The sequence below is a fragment of the Oryctolagus cuniculus genome, chromosome 8 (assembly GCF_051225735.1).
Source record: "Oryctolagus cuniculus isolate XC-2025 breed Fujian yellow rabbit chromosome 8, ASM5122573v1, whole genome shotgun sequence".
NCBI lineage: Eukaryota > Metazoa > Chordata > Mammalia > Lagomorpha > Leporidae > Oryctolagus > Oryctolagus cuniculus.
The window spans coordinates 103,961,491-103,984,023 of NC_142874.1; the positions used below are offsets into that span (position 1 = coordinate 103,961,491).

Here is a 22,533-nt window from a genome sequence, read left to right on the forward strand (position 1 = left end):
GTGTGCACGTTGTGTGTGCGTGTGTATGTGTGACAGAGGGAGACAGAGAGAGAGAGAGAGTGAGCACACAAGAGACAGAAAGAGCAGTTTCATATATTTGATGCTTTTTATCTTTCCACAGTGATGATTTCATGTCTGTAACAATCTGGTTCCCTTTCACTTGTTTCCCTTCCTGTCTTTTACAGCTTCTCTTGGGAAATATTGTTCTGTCATTGTGTGCATACTTAGATAATCAAACATTTCTGAAAGCAGAGAAAAAGTTCAAACTTTGTGCACTTCTTCTGATTTTTTTTTTTCTCATTTGACATACTGTTAAGACTGTGATCTTTTCTGACTGTGATACTAAGATTAGCTCAGTTTTGCATAATCAGCAGGTTTACTTTGGGTGGTTTCTAGGAATGGTAATGGGCTATAAGTACAGAAGAGATCTTTAAAATCCAAGTTGAAAATCACATAGAAAATATGGAGGATGTGAAAAAAAGCCCCTAAAACCTAATACTCTTAGACCCTGCTGTCTGTAAAAGCATTATTTAAGTGAAAAATAAAAACATTTTTATACTCATACATAATATTAAAATGGTATTAGGGATCATTTATATTAAATGGTAATTTCCAGATAGATTTTGTTGCACAATTTATAATTTACCATCTCATAATTGATGTAGAATGCAAAATAATTTAAGATACAGACTTGCTATAACATATCATTGATTCTCATGGTGCAGACTAGCCTCTGCTGACAAAAAATTATTCCCAATAACATCATTACCTAACTTTCTCTGATAGAGGAAAGATGAAGGGAAGTAGATATGGTAGAAATAATAACAGTAATAATAATAATAGTAGTAGTAGAAGTAGTAATAGTAATGCCATTTATTGAGTACTTTCTATATGATTGGCCCTACTCAAAAAGTGTTATACATATTAATTCACTTTATCCTCTCAACAACCTTTTGAAACAGGAACAATTATTATAGCATTTTAAAGTATAATTCTTTCAATTAATTATTGATTTATAAGAACACAGATCTTTCACTTCCTTTATTACCTGTCGGTTCCAGTAAGGAAAAATAATTAGGTATATTTTAGTTTTTACTGAGTTCTTAAAAGGTCTCAAATTCATACTGTAAATCAGCTCCATCCTAGTAGCAAATTCTAGGCACTGAACCATGGAAAATTTCTAGTTACAAAGGAAGAGTTATCTTTGTCTTAGCCTTTATAACTTAAAGAAGAATATAATATTAGCTAATATATAATTCAAAGAAACCTGAGGTTATAAGAGTCTTAACTACAAAACTCTAAAGAAACCAAGAATGGAATACCACAGTTGAACAAAAGTGGAAACTCCAAAATACTATATTCTGAATATTACACAAAAAAAATGCAAATGGAAGCAAGTTTTATCACAAAATTATTAAAGATAACTGGTATTCATGATTGTTTCATGCAGGAGATTTTTAGCTAACACACAAAACTTTAAAATGTGTATAGTTATTTTCTATAATTTCAGATTTATATAAAATATCAGACCTTAGGAGAAAAAATAGCACATCAACACTTCTTGTTCTTATTTCCAAGAACAACACACATTCTTCAATTTGAGTTCTATTCTTAGAAGCCACATACTTTTATACATTCATGCCTTCAAAAATAATTTTATCCGGTGGTATGTTGGACGAGGGAAAAGTAGGAGTGAATGTTCCTATCTTAATTAATAGCTATGTTCTAAAATATGTGCTTAATAATTCTAAATAATTTATAAACAGAAACAGAAATTAATGGTGACATTTACTCTGTTCCACTTGAAATTATTTCCATGATGCTATGCTAGATTTATAAATTATTTTAAAAATCAGAATGTAATTTAGTTTATTCTTGAATTCTTCCCTTTTAGAGTCCAGATCTAAAAGTGACTTTCAACTTCAAATATAAATAAATAACTTGTCCATGTGTGAACAATGAAAAATCTATACAAGGCTATTGGCAAGGCACAAAATCCATTATGAGAATAAAATATTTTTGCTAGAATATTATACATTAAATTATATTTTACATGAATAAAAATCTTGGATCATTATTTCATGTAACTGATCTATAGAAATATAAAATAGACTCAGAAAATAGTATTAACCAATCAAGCACTTCAAGCAAATAAATAACTAAATATGGTCATATTTCTAAAGAATGCTTCTGGAAATCATCAAAAGTGCTCATTTTTAAAATCTAATTTTTACATATTTACAACCTATTTCCTAAAGATATAATATTAATCTCATCTTCAAATTTCAGGCGAAGAACATTATCTCTATTATTTTGTTCATTATCTTGGGATATCTGAGCTCTGCAAATACATAAAAGATATCTTTTACCATTACAAATTTGCATTTTTTTACCTAGCCTCCTACTTCCAATAATAGTCGGAATCCAAAAATTCCAATAAACAATGGCTCTCACATTAGTTTATCACATTAAGTAGAATTTTTAGACTAAATTATTAATCCTTATTTAGACATCTGATCATAATAATTAGTTCTATTAATTATAGTATTGCAAAAATTAAAGGAAGAAAAAGGAAGGATGGAGGTATTGAATAACAGGGAGGGAGGAAGAGATGGATGGTTATCTTCTTAGAATTCTATCTATGAAATATATAAAACCTGTTCCCTTTATATTAATAAAAATTTTAAAATAAAATAAAATTGAATCAGTTACACTTTTTAAAAATAATAATTAGTTCTTTTGATCCATGATATAAAGTCACACATTGTGTGCTCTTAGACCTGTGATATATTGAGAATACTGACAGCTTAGCATTTTTCAGGTAATGTGGAATCAGAGACAATCTGTTATTCAAATTAGTGTATAGACATATACAAACTCACATCTGTCTGCAATAATTAAACAAATCAGTATTTTATACTATTTAAAATAATAATGTTGTTCAGTCTTTTAGATAATTAACTGTGATCTGGTATTAGGGTACTGTTAGTTAAACCACAGCTTTCCATGCTGGATACTCATACCAGAGTGCCAGCTGGAATTCCTGTCCAGTTTCCTGATAATGTCCTGGGAAGGCTGCAGAAGACAGCCCCAGTACTTGGGTCCCTGCCACCAATGTGGGAGATCTGCATGGAGTTACTTGCTTCTGGCTTCAGACTGACCCAGACATGCCTCTATTCGGGGAGTCAATCAGCACATGGAAAATTAAGTCAATATTTCTCTCTCTCTCTTTCTCTACCATTCTCTCTACCTTCTCATTCTTCCTTTGAAATAAACAAATACATCTAAAAAAGTGCACTGATAATACCTTGGTTGAATCCACACTTTACAATAAAACTATGGGAGATCGGAAATCCATTGAAATGTAATGATGCATCCATTTGTCTTACACAATGAATTTTCTCTGAGGTTTTTGTTGTTGTTGTTGTTTTTTGTGAGTAGAAAAATTCCACAGGAGGCAGGAGTTTTGTTTTCAGTCCCTTGGAAATGTCTGTTAAATAATCACATATTGTATAGTGTTCCCCTAATCTCCCTTTTCAAACAAGCTTTATATTATCTATTTTGATCAGCACCCTCAATTTATACACATATTATGCACATATAAATATGCAAAATTACTAACATACCTAGAGTTTTTAATATTACTAATTTCTATTTTCAAATATTTCACAATAATATAAGCAATTTAGGTGGTATCTATATCAATTTCCTTCAGAAAAGTAATTTGCATTTTAATCATTTCTTCTTAATTTATATTTTTATAAAGTATGTGGTATTTAAATATGGCCTTCATGCCTTGCAATTAGCTTTTTAATAGTATTTACCACTTAGCTAAATAGCATAGTACTGCCTGCTTCAGTTTCGCATGCACACTCTAACAGTTGTCATTACCTCAGTAAGTAAACAGAATAATTTAAATGACACTTCTTAAATCTTACGAGTATTTGATAATAGGTCCTTAGTATTACATCCATCAACACCTTTTGGGAATATCTGTCATCTGAATTAAGACAAAATAATTCATCTAAAGAAGCAATCTGTGTCATTAAACATTATCAATCATAATAGCCTTTCAATGAGAAATTCTAAGAGTCTGCAGTAAGAGTTTTCTAAGGCATACATTTCAATTTAACAGAGTCAGAAATACATTGTACATCTTTGTAGTACACACATAGAATAGAACAGAGCAAATCGGAATCAGTGAGATACATTTTTAAGCAAAAGAAATTTCTTAAGCAAGAGAAAACACAGAGCTCTTAATATAGTAATGCACTCTTTGTTTACAGATCATCTACCAGTGAGACTTGATAGAATATTCCACCACATTATCTCACACTTCCCTGAAGTTCCTCACCATAGAATATATTAGGAGTCATAGTCACAGAGAAAGCTAAAATGAGTAGTTCAACTGAACAAAACAATGGCTATGTAACCCAGTGGTATCCCAGAAGTAATGCAGTCGTTAGATTTTATCAGTCCACATGTACTTTCTATCCATAGATTGGAAGTATTCTGAGAACATTATTAGATTAGCTTAATTTGCAAAATGAAACTTCTTCACAATTATCCCACTAAAATCAGGGAGAGAGAACAAGTAAAACTTGCATCTCTATTCAGATGAATACATTAAATTGTAAGTCATTAATAATTTGATATGCTCACACGTAAAATGGTTTATAGAAAAATGTATATTTCCTAAATGTAAAACACATTATCTACTATCCCTTTCCCATAGCTGCATTTATAATAAAAAAATAAGACCAGATGAAATGAGAAACTAAGCAAAAAAAATTTAAGCAGCTTTTTTCAATACAAAAGTGCTTTAGTGTTTTTTTCCAATAACATGAACATTTACACAATTTTAACAAAATGAAAAATTTTGGCACAATTTGGCAACACCATTGTATGATATGTGAACTTAAAACTTCCATCTTTTGACACACAGTTCAAGCAGAAGTGGGAAGCAATGGATTAAACTGTAAGGGTCCTGATCACATGTGACCTTCCACTTAAGAGGGAATGCATTTAGTTCTTCCGCTAAGTAGACCCATATTGGTCATGTTTAAAAGACCCTGAGGTGTTCTTTATGGAGTATATATCCCCCTCCCCAGTCACACTGATGGCCATTATCCTTATTACCTTGCTCTCCTACAACATAAAAAATATTTAGAGGTTTATCTTTATTTCACCCTTTGCTGACGTGAGCCACTGTTCTGTGTCCTGCAAAATGGAGGATTCTTATATGACAAGTTTTCCAGTAACTGAAATGTCAAATACTAAAAACACACCACTGGAAATTAAAACAACAAGGAAAGTGGACAAACACCACTTCCTGAACAGACCAGAAATCTGTCTGAATCAGGAGAAGCCACAAACAGGGAAGGGAGTAAGATTTATTTTCTCATTTTTGAAGACAAAATGCCTTTACATTTGTCCAAAATATATTACATAAATATCACTAAAAATGAATCACTTTTTGTGCAACAAGAAAGTATTGATTTCTTGAATTAAACATTCCACCCTCCCCCTACCTTCCAGCAACCTGGAGCACAAAGTACAACCTTTAACGTTTAGCATGGAGAGAATTTTAATCAGTGATAAGTCTTCGCTTTGAAACAGAACCGGAAGATACTAATGTGCATAATGTATGGGATATGGTATTGGGTTCGCTTTCATTACAAGTTTCCTTTTTTATAAAGCATCTGGAGCAAGCAATACATTAAAGAAATTAGAGAAGTTCTAACACTGCTAGCCATGCCACAGCAATTTCACATTATCTAAGAATGTGTCCCAGCCTGGGAGAGTAAGCAAATGGCCTTTGATAGGAGAGTGAAGGATCCCAAGTGTCATAGCACTGTTAGAATTTTGTTAATTTCTCAGTAAATCGTTTTAAATATTGCACAGTAACATTGGCTGTAAAAGGCTTTTCTGGCCCTCTGGGGGGCCCTGAAGCTGTATAAATCCATTTTAACAAACATACTGCTTGCCTAGCCAGAGACACACTATTTTTTTCAGCTTCAGAGGAATAAGTGTTAACAATAAATTCATGCAGACATATGTAAAACGTGCTTTGGCCAGAGTAAAGGGAATCTAAGATCATAAAATGCCCTTCAGTACATCCTCCTCCTCCTCAACACAGAAAATCAGCATCACCACGTCATTGTAACCATGTTCTCTTCTGTCTCACCTCTCCCACAGTAAACCTTCTTACCTCTCTCCCTCCTTGCACTGACTCCAGTCTTTTCAAGTTTAAACCCTGAAAGAGAAAAAAATGCTATCATTGGCTGGAATTAGCTAATAATTAGTATTAATGGAATGATTTTGAAGAAAATAATTCATTTAACGAAGATCTACATATGTGTATCTCGCACATATATTTGTCTGTATATATATATATATATATATGCACACATATAGACTAAGTCTTAAAAAGTGTTAATGATGCATTTTTTGCTAAACCCCAGGGTCATAAGTAAAAATAAAATGTAATGCATGTACTTTAAACAAGGATTGACTACTCTTTAATGAAACCAAAATCTGAAAGATGCTGTTTAAACTTGATGCAGTATGTATATTATATGCTGTGATGATAAGCTCCCACTTGACCTTATCCCACCTGGCATATTTTGGGGCCAAACACTACACCTAATTAATAAAAGCGGCAGAAGTCCTGCCAGCACTGGTAATCATCTAGAAAATATCAGGATTTCATTTCTTAAATATTCAGGATTAATCCCAACAAGGTTTTTTCTATTATCATAACTGCATTTCACACCAGAAGGAGAGAAGCTTCTTTGATTCGCTAATAAACATTATGCTTCATTAAAAGGAAGAAAACTCAATCTTTTTCTTAGCCAGCAAATTGCAAAATGTGCTTGTGACATAAAAAACAAAGAAAAATCTATCCATCCATCCGTCCATCCATCTACCCATCATCTTTTTATCTATCAAATATTTTCTTTCTATTCATCAATCATCTATCAATTTTCACATGCCATTTAGAAATAAATGTAATAAATTTAATAAAAGCAAGCAATATAATTTAAGACCAATTTACCCCCTCTCTAAACCCAATGAAGGCTTCAATTCCTGTTATTTCCCCTATGGTACCTTTGTATATTGGGGAAAGAGGTATGAACTGCAATAAAGCGTGATGTTATAGTACTTAGTTCTTGGTTTTTTTTGTTTTTTTTTTTTTTACCTTTCTTACCACCTATTCTTGTCCCCTTGCTCTCTCCCTCCTTCCATTCTTTTAAATTACTTTATAGCACACACTCATTCAATATTTACTATGGGTCAGGCATTATGCCTGACATTGGAATATATAAATAAAAAATAGCTCACCAAATTTAGAAGATACTTGACTAGGAACACAAAAAGGATGAGCCTTTTGGAGAACAATCTCACATGTATAAGATTTTCTTTAAGTATTACTTTTATGATTAATTTATTTATTTTAAAAATCAAAGTTAGAGAGAGAAGGAGAGAGATGAATAGAAATCTTCCATTTGCTGATTCACTCCTTGGATGGCCACAATGGTCATCCACGGGCCAGGCAGAAGCCAGAAGCCAGGAGCCTCACCCAGGTCTCTCACATGGGTTACAGGGGCCCAAACACTTGGGTCATTGTCTGTTGCTTTCCCAGGCCATTAGAAGGCAGCTGGATTGGAAGTGGAGCAGCCAGAACACAAGCTGGTGCCCATAAGGGATGCCAGCATTGCAAATGGTGCCTTTACACTCTATGCTACAACACACATCCCTCTGGGCTTTTCTCGAAGGGATGGAAACCAACAGAGAAGAGTACTGATGAAGAAGGCCTGTGAGCACCCTCAGAGGCTAAGGAGGGAAGGCAAAGAGAAGAGCGTGCACCAAGATGTGACATACTCTAAACACCTGCTACACAAAGGGTGGTGTCTGGATTAACAGCACAGCTTCACCTGGGAATGCATGAGACAAGCAGATTCTCAGATTCCAAACCCAGCTGGATGGGACAGCAAAATGCATTTTAGCAAAAGTTCCCATTAACTAATATGTGCACTGAAGTTTGGGAATCCTTGTTCCAAGAGGGCAGGAAAAGTAAGTGGCTTAGCTGGCATACATTGTGAGCTGGGCAAAAGGGAACAGTGGAAAAACAAACCTGAAAAACTGGCCAAATTATGAGTTTTTTTGAAAGGAATGACACAAGTTGTTTTAGCTTATGCTTACTTTGTTAACTGTTTTTGAAAACTGGAGGTAAAAAAAATTATATATCAAAGGCAGACAAAAATATGGACTCAGTCTTAAAATGTAGTCCATATCTGCATTTCATTTTCTCATTTTTTTAAATAGAAACACTACCAAGAGAAAATTGGAAAGAATACAGATACATTTTGGGATTTATCTTCATCACAAATAATTTTTCATTTCTCTCTCCCTCTTCCTCTGCCTCTCTGTAACTCTGCTTTTCAAATAAATTGATGTTTTTGAGATCCTTTTTTAAAAAAGTTTTATTTATTTATTTGAAAGGGAGAGAGAGAGAGAGAGAGAGAGAAGCAAGAGAGAGTAAGAGAGAGAGAGGTCTTCCATCTGATGGTTCACTCCCCAGTTGGCTACAATGGCCTGAGCTGGGCTGACCTGAAGCCAGGAGCCAGGAGCTTTTTCATGGTGTCCCACGTGCAGACCCTGATAATGGCCCAAGATGACTTGGGCCATCTTCTACTGCTTTCCCAGGCCACAGTAGAGAGCCATAATGGAAATGGAGCAGCCGGGACTTGAATCAGTGTCTATATGATATGCTGGCACTTTACCCACTACACCACAGCGCCAACTCCATAATCAATCTTAAAAAAAAAATGGGGGCTGGCCTGGTGGAGCGGGTAAAGTTGCTGCCTGTGAGGCTGACACCAAATATGGGTGCCAGTTCATGTCCTGGCTGCTCTTCTTCTAATCCAGCTCCCTGCTAATGGCCATGGAAAAGCAGCAAAGATGGTACAACTGTGTTGGCTACTGCCACCCACATGGGCGACTCAGATAAAACTACTGGATTCTGGCATTGGAGTGGCTCAGTCTTGGTTTTTGTGGCCATCTGAGGAGTGAACCAGCAGAAAGAAGATCTCTCTCTCTCTTCCTCTCATTCTGTAACTCTAACTTTCAAATAAATAAAGCTTAAAAAAAAAAAAACTCAAAAATTTTTTCAAATGTCTCCTTAAAAAACACAAATTTAACAATTTTTACATTGCTGTTTCAAATTTTTTTCTTACCATTTCATTAATATAAAGGATATTATTATAAAGGAAATTAATATAAAGGAAACATAATTCATGTACTTCATATATATAGTTTTAAATGCATAATGATAGTCACACCCACCTGGCCTCCCTCCCTTTCTCCGATCCGCCCTCCTCCTGCCTTTCTTTTTTCTTTTAATTTTTACAATGACATACTTTCAATTTACTTTATAATTATAAGCTTAACCCTCCACTAAATAAACAATTCAACAAGCAGTAAGTAGAGAGACCACTGTTCTTCAGGAGCATAGACAAGTGTTATAAACAGTAATCAAATCTCAAAATGTCAGTTTCACTCATATACATTATATTTTTGTATTCTATATATCAGTTGCCACAAATCAGAGAAAACATGTCATATTTGTGTTTTTCAGACTGACTTATTTCACTAAGCATAATGGTCTCCAATTGCATCCTTTTGGTTGTAAAAGAAAATATTTCATTCTTTTTTATGGCTGAGTGGCATTCCATTGTGCATGTATACCATAATTTCTTTTTCATCAGTTGATGGACATCTGGGTTGATTCAATACCTTAGCTACTGTGAAATGCTGATATAAACAGAATATTTCTCCATTTCTGATGAAAATCTGAATGGCACATTATTAATGTATTTGTATTATCACCAACACATTTGGTATAAAAAAGTGCCCTTTAATAAAGATATGCTAGGATTAAATATTATATATCTATCTTTATAGTTTGAAATATAAAAAAATTATTTCTCTTGTGTTAAAGAGCACATTGGAAATACAATAGCCACTAAGTTTTGCATAGTCATTAAGAAAATTTATAGGATAATTCTTTTTTATTTAGTGAGAGCATTTATGCTTTATAGTTTTTAAGAAGTGCCTTAAAGATGCATCTCTCTACATATAAAACTCATTTATTCAATTGTTTAGAGAAAATACATGAACACAAATATTAACTATGGCTTTTATTTCTAAAAATAAACATCTCTATACTACTCAAGAAAAATTTTGAGAATCAAGGTGGCAAACTGGTTATTTTTGTAAATAAACGGAAGTTTGATTTTGATTATAGAAAACTGTCTACATATACAAAAGACATAGTTAAGAGCCTAAATATCATTAAAAAAAAGGAAATAAGAACAAAATACTAGAATATTTAGTTTCAACCTGGAAGTTTGGGCTAAAAATAAACTCTGAAGTGATATTCATGCTTTGCATTGTTAGAAGAGTTTAATGGGGAACTTCTGAAGTCAGACTGAAGCGAGTCTAAATCTCCAGTTAATCACTTTCTTCAATGTGCTTGCCAATAAATTTCACAATCTTTCAACATTATAATTTGTTCTTGAAAAATGAAAATATAGTAACTACCTCATGTAGTTGTCAGGAAGACTAAATGATATAATACATGTATAATGCTTAGCAAAGGGCAAGGTGTACTTTATATAAAAATGTTAATTTCTGTCATCTTTTTCTTTTTGTCTTGTTCCTCATCTTATTATTATTTATCACTATGGTACCCATGTCTAAATATGCATAATTTAAATTAAAAAAATCTGTTTATTACTTTTGAAAGATGAAAATTTTCTAGAGAATCCTTATAGCCAATAAACTGAAAATATTCACATTGACTAAAGGAACAATGATTTTTCACATATTTTCTGATTTGATACAACTATTTTTTGAGGTAACTATTCTCTTCATAATATATGGTGGTGATGGGAATTGGCCATTATTACTTCAGTTTTTCTGTTTACTTTTCCTACCATCTAATTCTGGAACTCAAGTTCAATGTGAAATGGGTAATTATCCCACATATCACTAGCACTGTTCACTTTAATTAAGTCTTTCTTTTCTCTTGGTATCTCATTTTACATATTTTCTATTGGTAACAGCTTGCAGTTAATTGACATTTTCTTCCACAGTGTCTAATCATCTGTTATTCACACAAAGGTTCACGGAAACTGTTTCCCAGGTTTCTAGAGGTCTTTATACAGTTTGCTTCTCTCTGGTAATCTGTCCCACATATTCTAGCTCCCTTGCACTTTGTATACTCAGATCTCTATCCCCTCAACTACAAAAAATAATAGTCACGCCAGCAGTTACTGCTTGGCGTGACTATTTGCACATACCAAAATACATGTTTATAGCGTTGCCTCCTCCGCTTCCTTTGCAGCTTCCTGCTAACGTACACCTTGGGAGGCAACAGGTACTTGGTGCCTGCCACCCACTTGGAAACCACTTCACCTGACCCAGCCCTAGTTATTGCAGGCATTTAGGGAGAGAACCAGCATATGGAGCATTCTCTCTTTCTCTCTCTCTCTCTCTTTCTCTCTCTCCTTTTATAGAATTAAATTAAATTTAAAAAACCCTTAATGGTCATGAAATTCTCTTTGGGCTGTTTCTTCCTTAACCATGGCAAAAAAGTTGTTTCCCTTCTCTCAGAGATTCCAACACTTCCCTAACAGTTTTTAATGTCTGAAAAGTATTACATTTAGTTTATTATTTTCAGACAAGAAAACTGAAGCCCACAAAATGTAAATTTTGATATCTGAATGCTACATATAGTAAGTACAATAGTAAAACTTAATCCAATATTCCAAGACTCTAGAGACCAAGTTAATTTTCTGATCCATAGTCAGTCTTTAAAAATGCTTATCAGTCAGAATGTTTATGTGCTACATACTTTTGAATATATGTGTATTATAACATGAAAGTCATGCCTGATGCATTAATCATCTTTCCTTAAGGCAACACAGCAATAAAGAGCAGCTGTTTATCAGGATGTAGCAAAAACGACAGAGAGAGAGACAGAGAGACAGAGAGAGACAGAGAGAAGGGGAGAGAAAGGAAGAGGGAAGGGAAGGGGAGGGAGGGGGAGGGGAGGGGAGCAAGCATATCTGCATAAACATGGTTGGGCTAGAGGGCTAGCTGGACAGGTGGCTATATTTGTAAACCGTGTAATAAACTTGGGCATCATTTAGCCACTGATTATTGAAAAACAATCTTCATTTTGAAAAGCTGAGGCAGGGCATGTGATGGCAAGAATTTGGGAGCCACAGTGACAAAGAGTAACACTCTAACAGAATTACACATATAGCAATAGTACCTTAAACAAAGTTGTGATTTAAAGAAGTGGAAGGAGTCAAGGTACAATGAGATCCACTAAGTACTACTGAGGCATGATTTAGGGGATGATAAATCAGAACTGGTTACATGAACATGTCCAAATCCTGGAGGAAACGTGAGTTTTCAGTTGGAAGTTCATCTGGCTCAAATGGGGAATGCTGTTAAGGGAAGTGTCCCCTGTGACTGCAGCCTCCACTAGGAAAACTGCAGCGATCTTGATTTTTCCTGAATCTTACTGATAATGACTTGGTCATTTTGCTTTGAAAGTTCAGACTGTAATATCACCCCCGACGGACCAAGCAATAACATGCAAGACACAGGATCTTTTCAAAAGAAATATTAAAATCCAGCAACCCAAATCTCTTTTATGTGTTCACTTAAAAATACACCACGCCATGAAAAATTCTTTGCATTTTTAGGTTTTGTTTAATTTCCCTTTACATATTGAAATTATTCATAAAGAAATGAGTAAGTTTGAATCCTATCCACTGAGAAAACTTGATACTCAGAAACCCGTGAAGTAAAACAGAAACAGTCAAATTTCCTATGTATTTATAAATATGAAGCATATTGATTGATCCAAAATTAACATAAGATTTACTAAATTTTAATTGAATGAAAGTCCTTCATTATTCTCCAGCAGTAAATTTATCAACATGTCTTGAGAGCAAATCAAACCTAAAATACTCTGGGGGTGATGTCTGATCAAACCATATTTGTCTAACTGTACATATTTTCTCACTTGAGAGTATAAACTCTTTGCATTTATCAAAATTAATCACTTGAGACTAAACTAAAATGTTGTAAATTGTAGGTGGGGAAAAATTACCCTAAAGCAAACATTCTGCAATGTACTAAATTAAGATGGCTTAGTAAAGCATTAAGGAGAAAAAACTATTAACTGAAAACAGAATTCCCTATGAAATCTTACACTGACAACTGTGTGAATATCCCCAAGATCATTTCTCTCTAAGGTATCGATGGAGGAGAAAGATGTTCACTTTCCTAATGATTACAAGTGCTAGCAAAATTGTCATAGTGTCATAAAGATTTCTCGTGCTTCCCTGTAAACAAAAAGTCAGATATACACCATCTAATGCTTTTTGAGTTTGTTGATTGATTTCGCCCTTATATAAAAATACACAGTAGAGAGATGGAATAGATATTTCACTTCCATCACTACAGAGGTTTCATTGTGGTAATTCTTCAGATGTAAAGAATAATCACGACTTAAATGGATAATATCACAATTATTTTTTAAAGACTTCAAATCACAGTGTGACATTTACATTTAGACTCAGCCATGGAAGTACAGGAGAGAGGCAGAAGTAACCTTAAATAGCTTGTAGATATTTAAATTCTCCATTAAACAGATAAGGAGGCTTGCATCCAGAGAACTTAAGTGACAGTTTTCAGACTCAAATTCTAGTTATTGAGTCCCAAATCCAGAATTATCTTTGTTTAACCAAACTGTTTTAATAGTTCTATGATATATCATTGTCTTAAATGCTGTATAACTTTTGGATCCATCCTTAACCATTTTGTGTGCCAGGTTCCACAGATAGAAAATTGAAACAACATGTAGGATAAATGAGAAACTTTATATACAGCACAACACAGTACCCATAGACTGATAAAGCACAGCACAGTACCCATAGACTGATTCATATTAGTAGTTTAAGGTGTTCGTTCTTCTTGGTGTTATCCAAATTAAAGATTCATTACTACTACAATTATTTTTAAAAACTGACTTTTTTTAGTGGTCTGTCTGAACTAAGCATTGTTCCTAGCGTTCTATCTGGATTAATTTAATTCCTAGAATAACCTTATTACATGTTATAACAAAATAGTTTTTCCCACATTGGGCTGAAATGAAAATGACCTTGCAGTTGTTCTGCTCCATTTGATTTTGAACTGATTGCTTTAGATAACATAAGACCTGGTGCCTTATTTGTTCTTCCTATTCCGAGTTTTATTTTGCACAAAAGAATCACAGGAGTGTCTGTAAAACACTTCTGGCTTCCCTGATCCTTCCCAGCACAATTCTTTTCGGGCATAAAATACACTCTTGGAGAGTAGGATAACGTCCTACTCTCTAACAAGGACTTGGTTTACTTATCAAGAAAATGATGAGAATAAAAGGAAGAATATAGAGAGATATAATCTGTGTAGATCTTTAAAATCATTAGCTTGTATATCTTGCATCTAATATTTGTCCTTAGTTTTTATTTTAGGAAAGGGAGAACCTTACAGGTTCTTTCTATGCATTTTTTTTTTTTTTTGACAGGCAGAGTGGACAGTGAGAGAGAGAGAGAGAGAGAGAGAGAGAAAGGTCTTCCTTTTTCCCTTGGTTTACCTTCCAATGGCCGCCACGGCCAGCGCACTGAAGCCGGCGCAGCGGGCTGATCCGAAGGCAGGAGCCAGGTGCTTCTCCTGGTCTCCCATGCGGGTGCAAGGCCAAAGGACTTGGGTCATCCTCCACTGCACTCCCAGGCCACAGCAGAGAGCTGGCCTGGAAGAGGGGCTATCGGGACAGAATCCGGCGCTCCGACCAGGACTAGAATCCAGAGTGCTGGCCTCGCAGGCAGAGGATTAGCCTATTGAGCCGTGGTGCCTGCCTATGCATCTTTCTGTCCTGAAAGGTTTCTCAGTGAAACTGATGAAATTACTCAAGAAGCTAAATTCCAACAAGGTTGAACACAGTGTGATATACAAACTGTTAGCCTTATTTAGCCTCTAAATTATGTTTTTTTTTTCATTTCATATTTACTTATTCCTCTCAGTTTGCTGCACAGAATTTGGATTCATTGCCAACTTCCAATTAAAGTTCTGTTAACAATGTTCAGGTGGATGTATATTACTAACCTTGCCTTATATAAGATAAATTTTGTAAATGCTAGTATTGAGATGTGTGACTAGTAATAGGTTTAGAGAATCGGCACAGAAACTCAGAGCTTCCAAGGCTGTTTAATATATTTGCTAATACTATGTTGAAATCATAAATCACAAAGAGATAGGAAAGCAAATGGAGCTCATCGGGATTTGAAATCCATGTAAAGGCAAAAAACAGTTAAACATCAAAACTTATCAAACTCTTTCTCATCTCTTTTCTAAGTTCATAAGTCTAGTCATTTTTCCCTTCACTGAACGCAGGAAACTTTCAATAAGTCTTCATCTTCCTATCCAAAATAAATCTATGTCAGTATTTTCAATCACCTAACTGGATCTTCACTGCTAAATTTGTCTTTTTTAAAATAGGAAATATTCACTTATTGTTTTAAATAATATTTCACAATCATATCATAGGATACTTCAAAATGCACACATAGGTATATAACAAAAAATATTTGTAATTACCAGCTAGATGACAAGCACTTCTCAGTCTTTTACATGATTATTTTTTAATCTTCACATTTACACTATCTTGCAGGTGCCATTATTAATTCATGTTTTTATCACTGGGAAATTGAGTCAAAGAGAAATTAACTTGCCAAGAAAATGAAGCTCAAAGGAAGGATATAGAGTCTAGAGTGTCTGATTACAGACCTTCTTCTATAAGCACTACACATACTACCTCCAAAAGAAACTATTAGTGTAATTTTTAATGTGTGTTAGATGAAAACATGAGTTAAAACAAGTGTGTTTAAAAAATAAATGTTTTGAGCTGGCACTGTGGCTCACTAGGCTAATCCTCTGCCTGTGGCACCGGTACTCCGGGTTCTGGTCCTGGTTGGGGTGCTGGTTCTGTCCCGGTTGCTCCTCTTCCAGGCCAGCTCTCTGCAGTGGCCTAGGAAGGCAGTGGAGGATGGCCCAAGTGCTTGGGCCCTGCACCCGCATGGGAGACCAGGAGGAAGCACCTGGCTCCTGGCTTCAGATGGGATCGGCGCAGCACTCTGGCTGTGGTGGCTATTTGTGGGGTGAACCAATGGAAGGAAGACCTTTCTCTTTGTCTCTCTCTCTCTCTCTCACTGTATAACTCTGCCTGTCAAAAATAAATAAATAAATAAATGTATGTTTCAGGGGCTGATGTTGCTGTGCAGTGGGTAAAGCCGCTGCTTATGAACTGGCATCGCATATGGCTGCCAGTTCCTGTCAAGGCTGCTCCATTTCAATTCTGCTCCCTACTAATGGCCTGGGGAAAGCTGGACCCCTGCCACCCATTTGGGAGACAGATGAAACTCCTGGTTCCTGTCTTCAGCCTGGCCACCACGGCAGCCTTCTGGGGAGTAAACCAGTGGATGGAAGATCTCTCTCTCTCTCTCTCTCTCTCTGTAACTCTTTCAAAATAAATGAACAAATTGTAAATAAAGCAAGATTCAATCATTAAATGACTCCGCTTAATTCTAGGATTACAGTAACATTCAAGGAATCAACCCATACCATGTCACTTTTACATATTCAAAAAGTAAATGTCAGGTAAATTATTGGTTTGAGTACATTTAGGATTTTGAAATAACTGTGAAAAAAACATTAAAGTAAATGACATTGGATTCCAGAGTCCCTGATTCCTTGGAAAGAAATGTGAAATTCAATTGAAATATTTCCTGAGGCAGACAAAGATTAAAAGAAAATTAATGTTACTGCATGGGCACAAATAACATTTCAGAGAGTTTGTCTGTGATTATCGTTGCTCTAGGCTAACAAAAATATTAAACTAGTATAACACTTACATGCCTCTAGTTCCCTAGCAGTTCTCATCTTAGCACACTCTCTAAGTTAAATTCCTTCTGCTCCAGGGACTTGGGTCCTCATATTTTAAGAGGTTTGATACAGTAAAGTTCATCGTGCACCTGGATTATTTCTAGTGTTTCTGATGTTCATAGCTGGGTGGTGATTTCTGAAGAAAGTATCTGCCCATTTCAGATATGAAACCAGTCAGCAATTTCTATTAATGCTTAATGTGACATTATTTCTGACAGTGCCTAATTGTTGATCTAATTCTTAAGTAGTATGTTAAAGACAAAGTTTTAGGAAATAAGTAACCCTAAACACTGTCAGTGACAGGTATAGTGCTTTAGCATTCAGAGGGGTAAGCAGTCTAACTGTGAATTTGAACAAGCTTAGCACCATACATGGAGCAAGTGACACTTTTTAAAAAATTATCTTGCTATTTAAAAATCAATTACTTTATGATACTAAGTTTATTGAATTAGTCTATCCAGCAAGTTGTTTTTCATATTCTTACCATGGTTAATAAAAAGAGAGGATATGCTAAAAAATAGTTCATGAGAGAGAATAGCTAGGATGCAGTTGTTTATCTATTAAGCGATCTATTTTAATCACCTCAGACCTTATCTCTTTCTATACCTCATGCCTTTCCATGACAGACTTCTGGCCCTCTTGATAATTGTTAACACGCCAGGATTTGTCCAGTCCAGCTTTAAGAATGGATGCTTATTCTGCCCGAAACTCATTCAGCTATCTGCATAGCCTACTCCCACAACTTTCTAACTGCTACTTATCTCTGAGTTTCTCAAGGAGATCCCCTATTATCACTTTATTGTACTATAGATGACTGCCTGCTTCACATCTAGGCACATAGGAAATCTGTTAACATATTGTATACATTTATTATTATTGTGAATTATCCATATATCTATATTATATCTATATTAGAATATAAGTGTCACAAAAAATAGAGATCTTGTTTTTCTGTTTTCTAAGTTATCCCAGTTTCCAAAAGAGTGCTTAGTGCATGGAAGTTGCTAAATATGTAGTTAAATGTCTGTAGAATGATCAGAATTTTCACTTTTCTAAATTACCCATTTATCTAAAGTTTTCTACCAAATCTCCCATATATTAATTTATACCTGTAAGTAAAACAATTTGTGTTGGCTTTAAAGATTCACTACATAGAATAAATTCATTCATTCTTATTAAAGTTAAATCACCAAATGTAAAATTTCATTGTTAATATTAAAAGATTCAATATTTTTGATCACATTATATCTGTTTAGAACACAGAAAAAAGTATCCCATCATATTTTCTGTGCAATCCCTGAACAAAGATCAATGTCAGAGATTTCATTAAAAATTACTGAATCAGGGCCGGTACTAAGGCATAGTGAGATAAGCTTTTGCCTGCCCAGCTGGCATCCCATATGGGCAACGGTTTGAGCCCTGGCTCCTCCACTTCCGATCCAGCTCCCTGATAATAGGCTTGCGAAAGCAACGAAGGATGGCCCAAGTCCTTGGGTCCCTGCACCCATATGAAGACCCAGAAGCAGCTCCTGGCTTCCATGTGGCCCAGCCCTAGTGGTTGTGGCCATCTGGGTTGTGAATCAGTCAATGGAAGATGTCTCTCCCTCTCCCCACCCCTCTCTGTTTAACTGCAGCTTTCAAATAAATCAAATAAAAATCTTTTAAAACAATTACTGAATCAGATTATTCCTTAGATCATATTCCTTGACTGGATAGTGTCCCCTTTCTACCAAGATGAAAACGATTATTTCAGGATCAAAGTCAAACATAACATATGCAAAGTTTAAAAATAGAAACTGAATTCAACTAAATTAAGGACACTGATTAAAAGAATCTATCACAATGCCTCAAGTGATGATTGAATCTGAATAATAAGTTGAGAAAACCAACTTATTAAAACAGTAAAATTATATCCAATTATATACAACACACTCTAAATAGCATTCTGTGGGTTTCTGATCCTGACCATGACTCAATGACACAGGATTCCCTGACAAAGATGCAAAAGAGGCTAGACAATGCTGCTAATTAACTTTTTCTTCCATACGCATTGTCTGACCAATCCTAGTTTCTGTTCCCCATCTTTCCATATACCAAATACTTCTCCGCTTATGGTAGCCTGTATTAAGAGGTAATGCATTTCAAGGACACTGTTCCTTGCAGAAGCCTCAACACCTGCATGTTCTCAAACCTCTCTAATGAGTCCATGGACTTATATTGCTAAAGGAGCTCTGAATCCTTATTTCCAAGAATGGATGTCTCACTCAACTTGTTAGCTGTGCCTTTTGATGCTCCCCTCCTTCACCTGTGTCTGCAGGTGCTGTGGCCAATTGTATACATCACCTCTGTGCCACCTGCTACATTGCAGCAAGGTCTTAACCACTAGGCCAAACACATGCCCTGAGAAGTATCATGAAATAAATATTCATCATTTTAAATAAACATGGTAGTAATAAATAGACTTTAATATTTAATTTTTCAAATTCATCAAGAAGAAAAGGGAAATTAGTAAGTTGGTTCCCTTCTGTCAATGCTCTTAGGAAAATCTAAATCTCTGAGAGAAATTTTTTGAGGAATATTAGAGAATTGTACTAAGTAGTCTTGAATTTTTTTAGCTCTAAAATTATGGAATTTTTAAAATATATATTTTTAAAATCTCTTAGTATTTTACTTTTGTTATTTAATCAATTTCTACTCAAAAACTGTTTCAATAATTGTGGCTCCTGACTGCTTCAAATGAGTATCTTAATGCTTTTCTTAAAATAATTCTCCCTCAGGGGTCAGGCATTGTGGCATAGCCAGTTAAGCTGCCCCTACAAAGCCAGCTTCCCATATGGGTGCAGGTTGGAGTCCCAGGTATTCCAGCTCCTGCTAATGGTCCTGGGAAAAGTAGCGGAAGATGGCCCAAGTCCCTAGGCTCCTGCACCCATGTAGAATACCCAGATGAAGCTCCTGGCATCTGGCTCCCAACTTCAGACTGGCCTAGCCTGGACTGTTGGGGACACTTGGGGGAGTGAATCAGCAAATGGAAGACCTCTCTCTCTCTCATTCTGTCTGCCTGTCTCTCTCTCTATCATACACACACATGCACACACAATTGCTGACTTTCAAAATAAACAAATAAATCTTTAAAAGATAATACTTTTCCCTCAATGCTTCTAAGAGCTGTCCAAAATGTTAAACAAATAACCAGTGCCAGTATAAGAGCACATTATTTAACCACTGCTATGGAGACTGTATATTTTTAACAATTATTACCTTGTAAATTAGCCTAGCTCTCAGTATATCCATTTGAAGTTCCAACTTTTAAATGCAGTATCCATAACTATACATTGTCTGAGCAACTCTACTGAAGACTCAATATTAAACAAATAAATCAGATAGTGTCAGAATCCACTGCAGGAGATCTTACTTTATTAAATGTGTTTATTTCTGTCATTATTAATTTCTAAGAACAGCAAAACACAACAGAAAAATAAATGTGTAGTCTCAGACTACAAGTCAGAAAAGGCACCGTGGCTTAAATTTTCATCTGACAGATCAATGTTCCACAACTATGACAGATCAATGTCCCAAAATGTAATTTAATGCTCTCTCAAACACAAAGACCCACCTGAAAACAAAATAACCATTTTCATTTTCCTGGAGTGTCTATTCTGACTTAACTCTATTTGCATCAGAATTTCTAGAAACTGAATCCCTCTAGGAAATTCATGAACATTAAGAAAAGGATATTACAACTAATTGAATATATTTTAATTCTTCCAATATAGCATAGCATCTTTTAGAAGTCCGTTGATGCTTGAAATACATAATTTTCTATCATTAGATTTCCATTCAAAGTAGTACCTTCATTTCTTATACTAAGAGGGAGCTACTTAAATAAATTTCACAGTTACATTTGGCAAAAATTAGCCAGGATGTACCAGTGGGGAAGACAGGTTTTTGAAATTAAATCTGTATATTACCTCCAATGATAGAGTTCTCTGACTCAACCAACTTGAAAGTGCACCTATACCTACATGGAAAAGTTGGGTGTTATTCCTCATAAAATGGTCACCCAATCATAGATTGTAGGTCTAGAGTTACTTTCTATGGCTCAGAACTGATTAGAAAGGTATTCTTTAGTTCTATAGATTTCAAATCACTTTGTAGCTTTTCCAACAAGGAGCAGGGTAAACCTATGAGAAACATGGACCCTCCCTAGGGGATTCCCTTCTTTTTGTTCCACCAGTACCAAGGGTGCAGTTCACCTTAAAGAAGGCCAAGACATAGTCTTACACAGCATCGTCTGAGTGAACAGATCCACCCTTTACCTGCTCATCACTTATTCAGGCCGGGAGCCTGCTCCTTTATTTTCTGATTTATTCCTGTGAAAAGTATTCTGATTGCCTACTGAGGGCTAGGGCCTTTCCTATGTGCTGGGTCAAGTCAGACCATGTCTTTCCCGTGCTGCCACATTCAGATTTTGTACACTATGCCCTCTCCTGTAAAGGCGTGTGTAGACTGTTAACATTAAAACTTCGGAACTTGTTTAGTCCATCCTCCTTATTTCATTTGTGAGGAAATGAGGCCTAGAGATAAGGAATATGACTTCAGAAGACCATGTGGCGGGTGGTGAGGCCCATGGTAACTAGGATGCCAGTGTCTGTCCTACTTCTCCACATAGGCAAAAGGCTCATTGCCTGTTCAAATCTGCTTATAAAATGTTCCTTTCTCCTTACTCCTTCACTATGCTCTGGTTATTTTTTTATTGGGACGTGGTGACCTGTTTGAGAGAGTTACACTTTCCAGTTTGCCCTTTTCTGAGTCACCTTCAATTTCAAGTTTTTTAATTGTTGTCTGACACCATAGGAGCAATCTTGGCTGCAAAGGAGGCCAGGTGAATCCCCAAGGTTTACTGCTCTGTGCTTCATTTCTCTTCTGTTGCTAACTGTGAGACCATTTGGCAACAGTTGACTCAGAGCCTTAAGATAATTAGCTTTTCCTCAGAATGGCATGGATTTTAAGGAGGAAAATATGCAACATTTGTTTAAAAACCCAAATCTATCATTTGTGGGATGTGACCCATTTTGGTGACTCTGATATTTTTGAAAACAGCTTAAATAATGCCCCGAATAAAGTGATCTCCTTGTGTCTTGTTTTCAAATTATTTCCAGACCATCCTTAGCACAGCTTGTTCCAATTGAAGGGAATAAAACACACACACAAATGAATTACTACAAATTAGGTATAAAATACAAAGAGAATATTAATTAAAGTGTATGAATGACATAGTACTGATACAGTTATATAATTTTATTTTATTTTATAGATATAAGTATATATTGTACTTAACATTTACAATAAACTATACATACTGAATCTATCATTGTTTTTCTAACATTATAGTTCTGTCATATTAATGTTGGAAAATATTCAAATATGAACTAGAAAATTATTATTATAAGTTTTCCAGTATGATTGTGT

General features: G+C 35.2%; 1 protein-coding gene across 2 annotated transcripts in view; it reads right to left on the reverse strand.

The window, feature by feature from the left end:
• The window catches only part of CCSER1 (coiled-coil serine rich protein 1), a 1,433,531-nt gene that overhangs the window by 495,110 nt on the left and 915,888 nt on the right, over positions 1 to 22,533 (reverse strand). For both annotated transcript variants that reach the window (XM_002716991.6, XM_051819561.3), the window contains exon 10: positions 6,212 to 6,256. In XM_002716991.6, the coding sequence (XP_002717037.3) occupies positions 6,212 to 6,256 (45 nt within the window). The remainder of the gene's footprint in view (positions 1 to 6,211; positions 6,257 to 22,533) is intronic.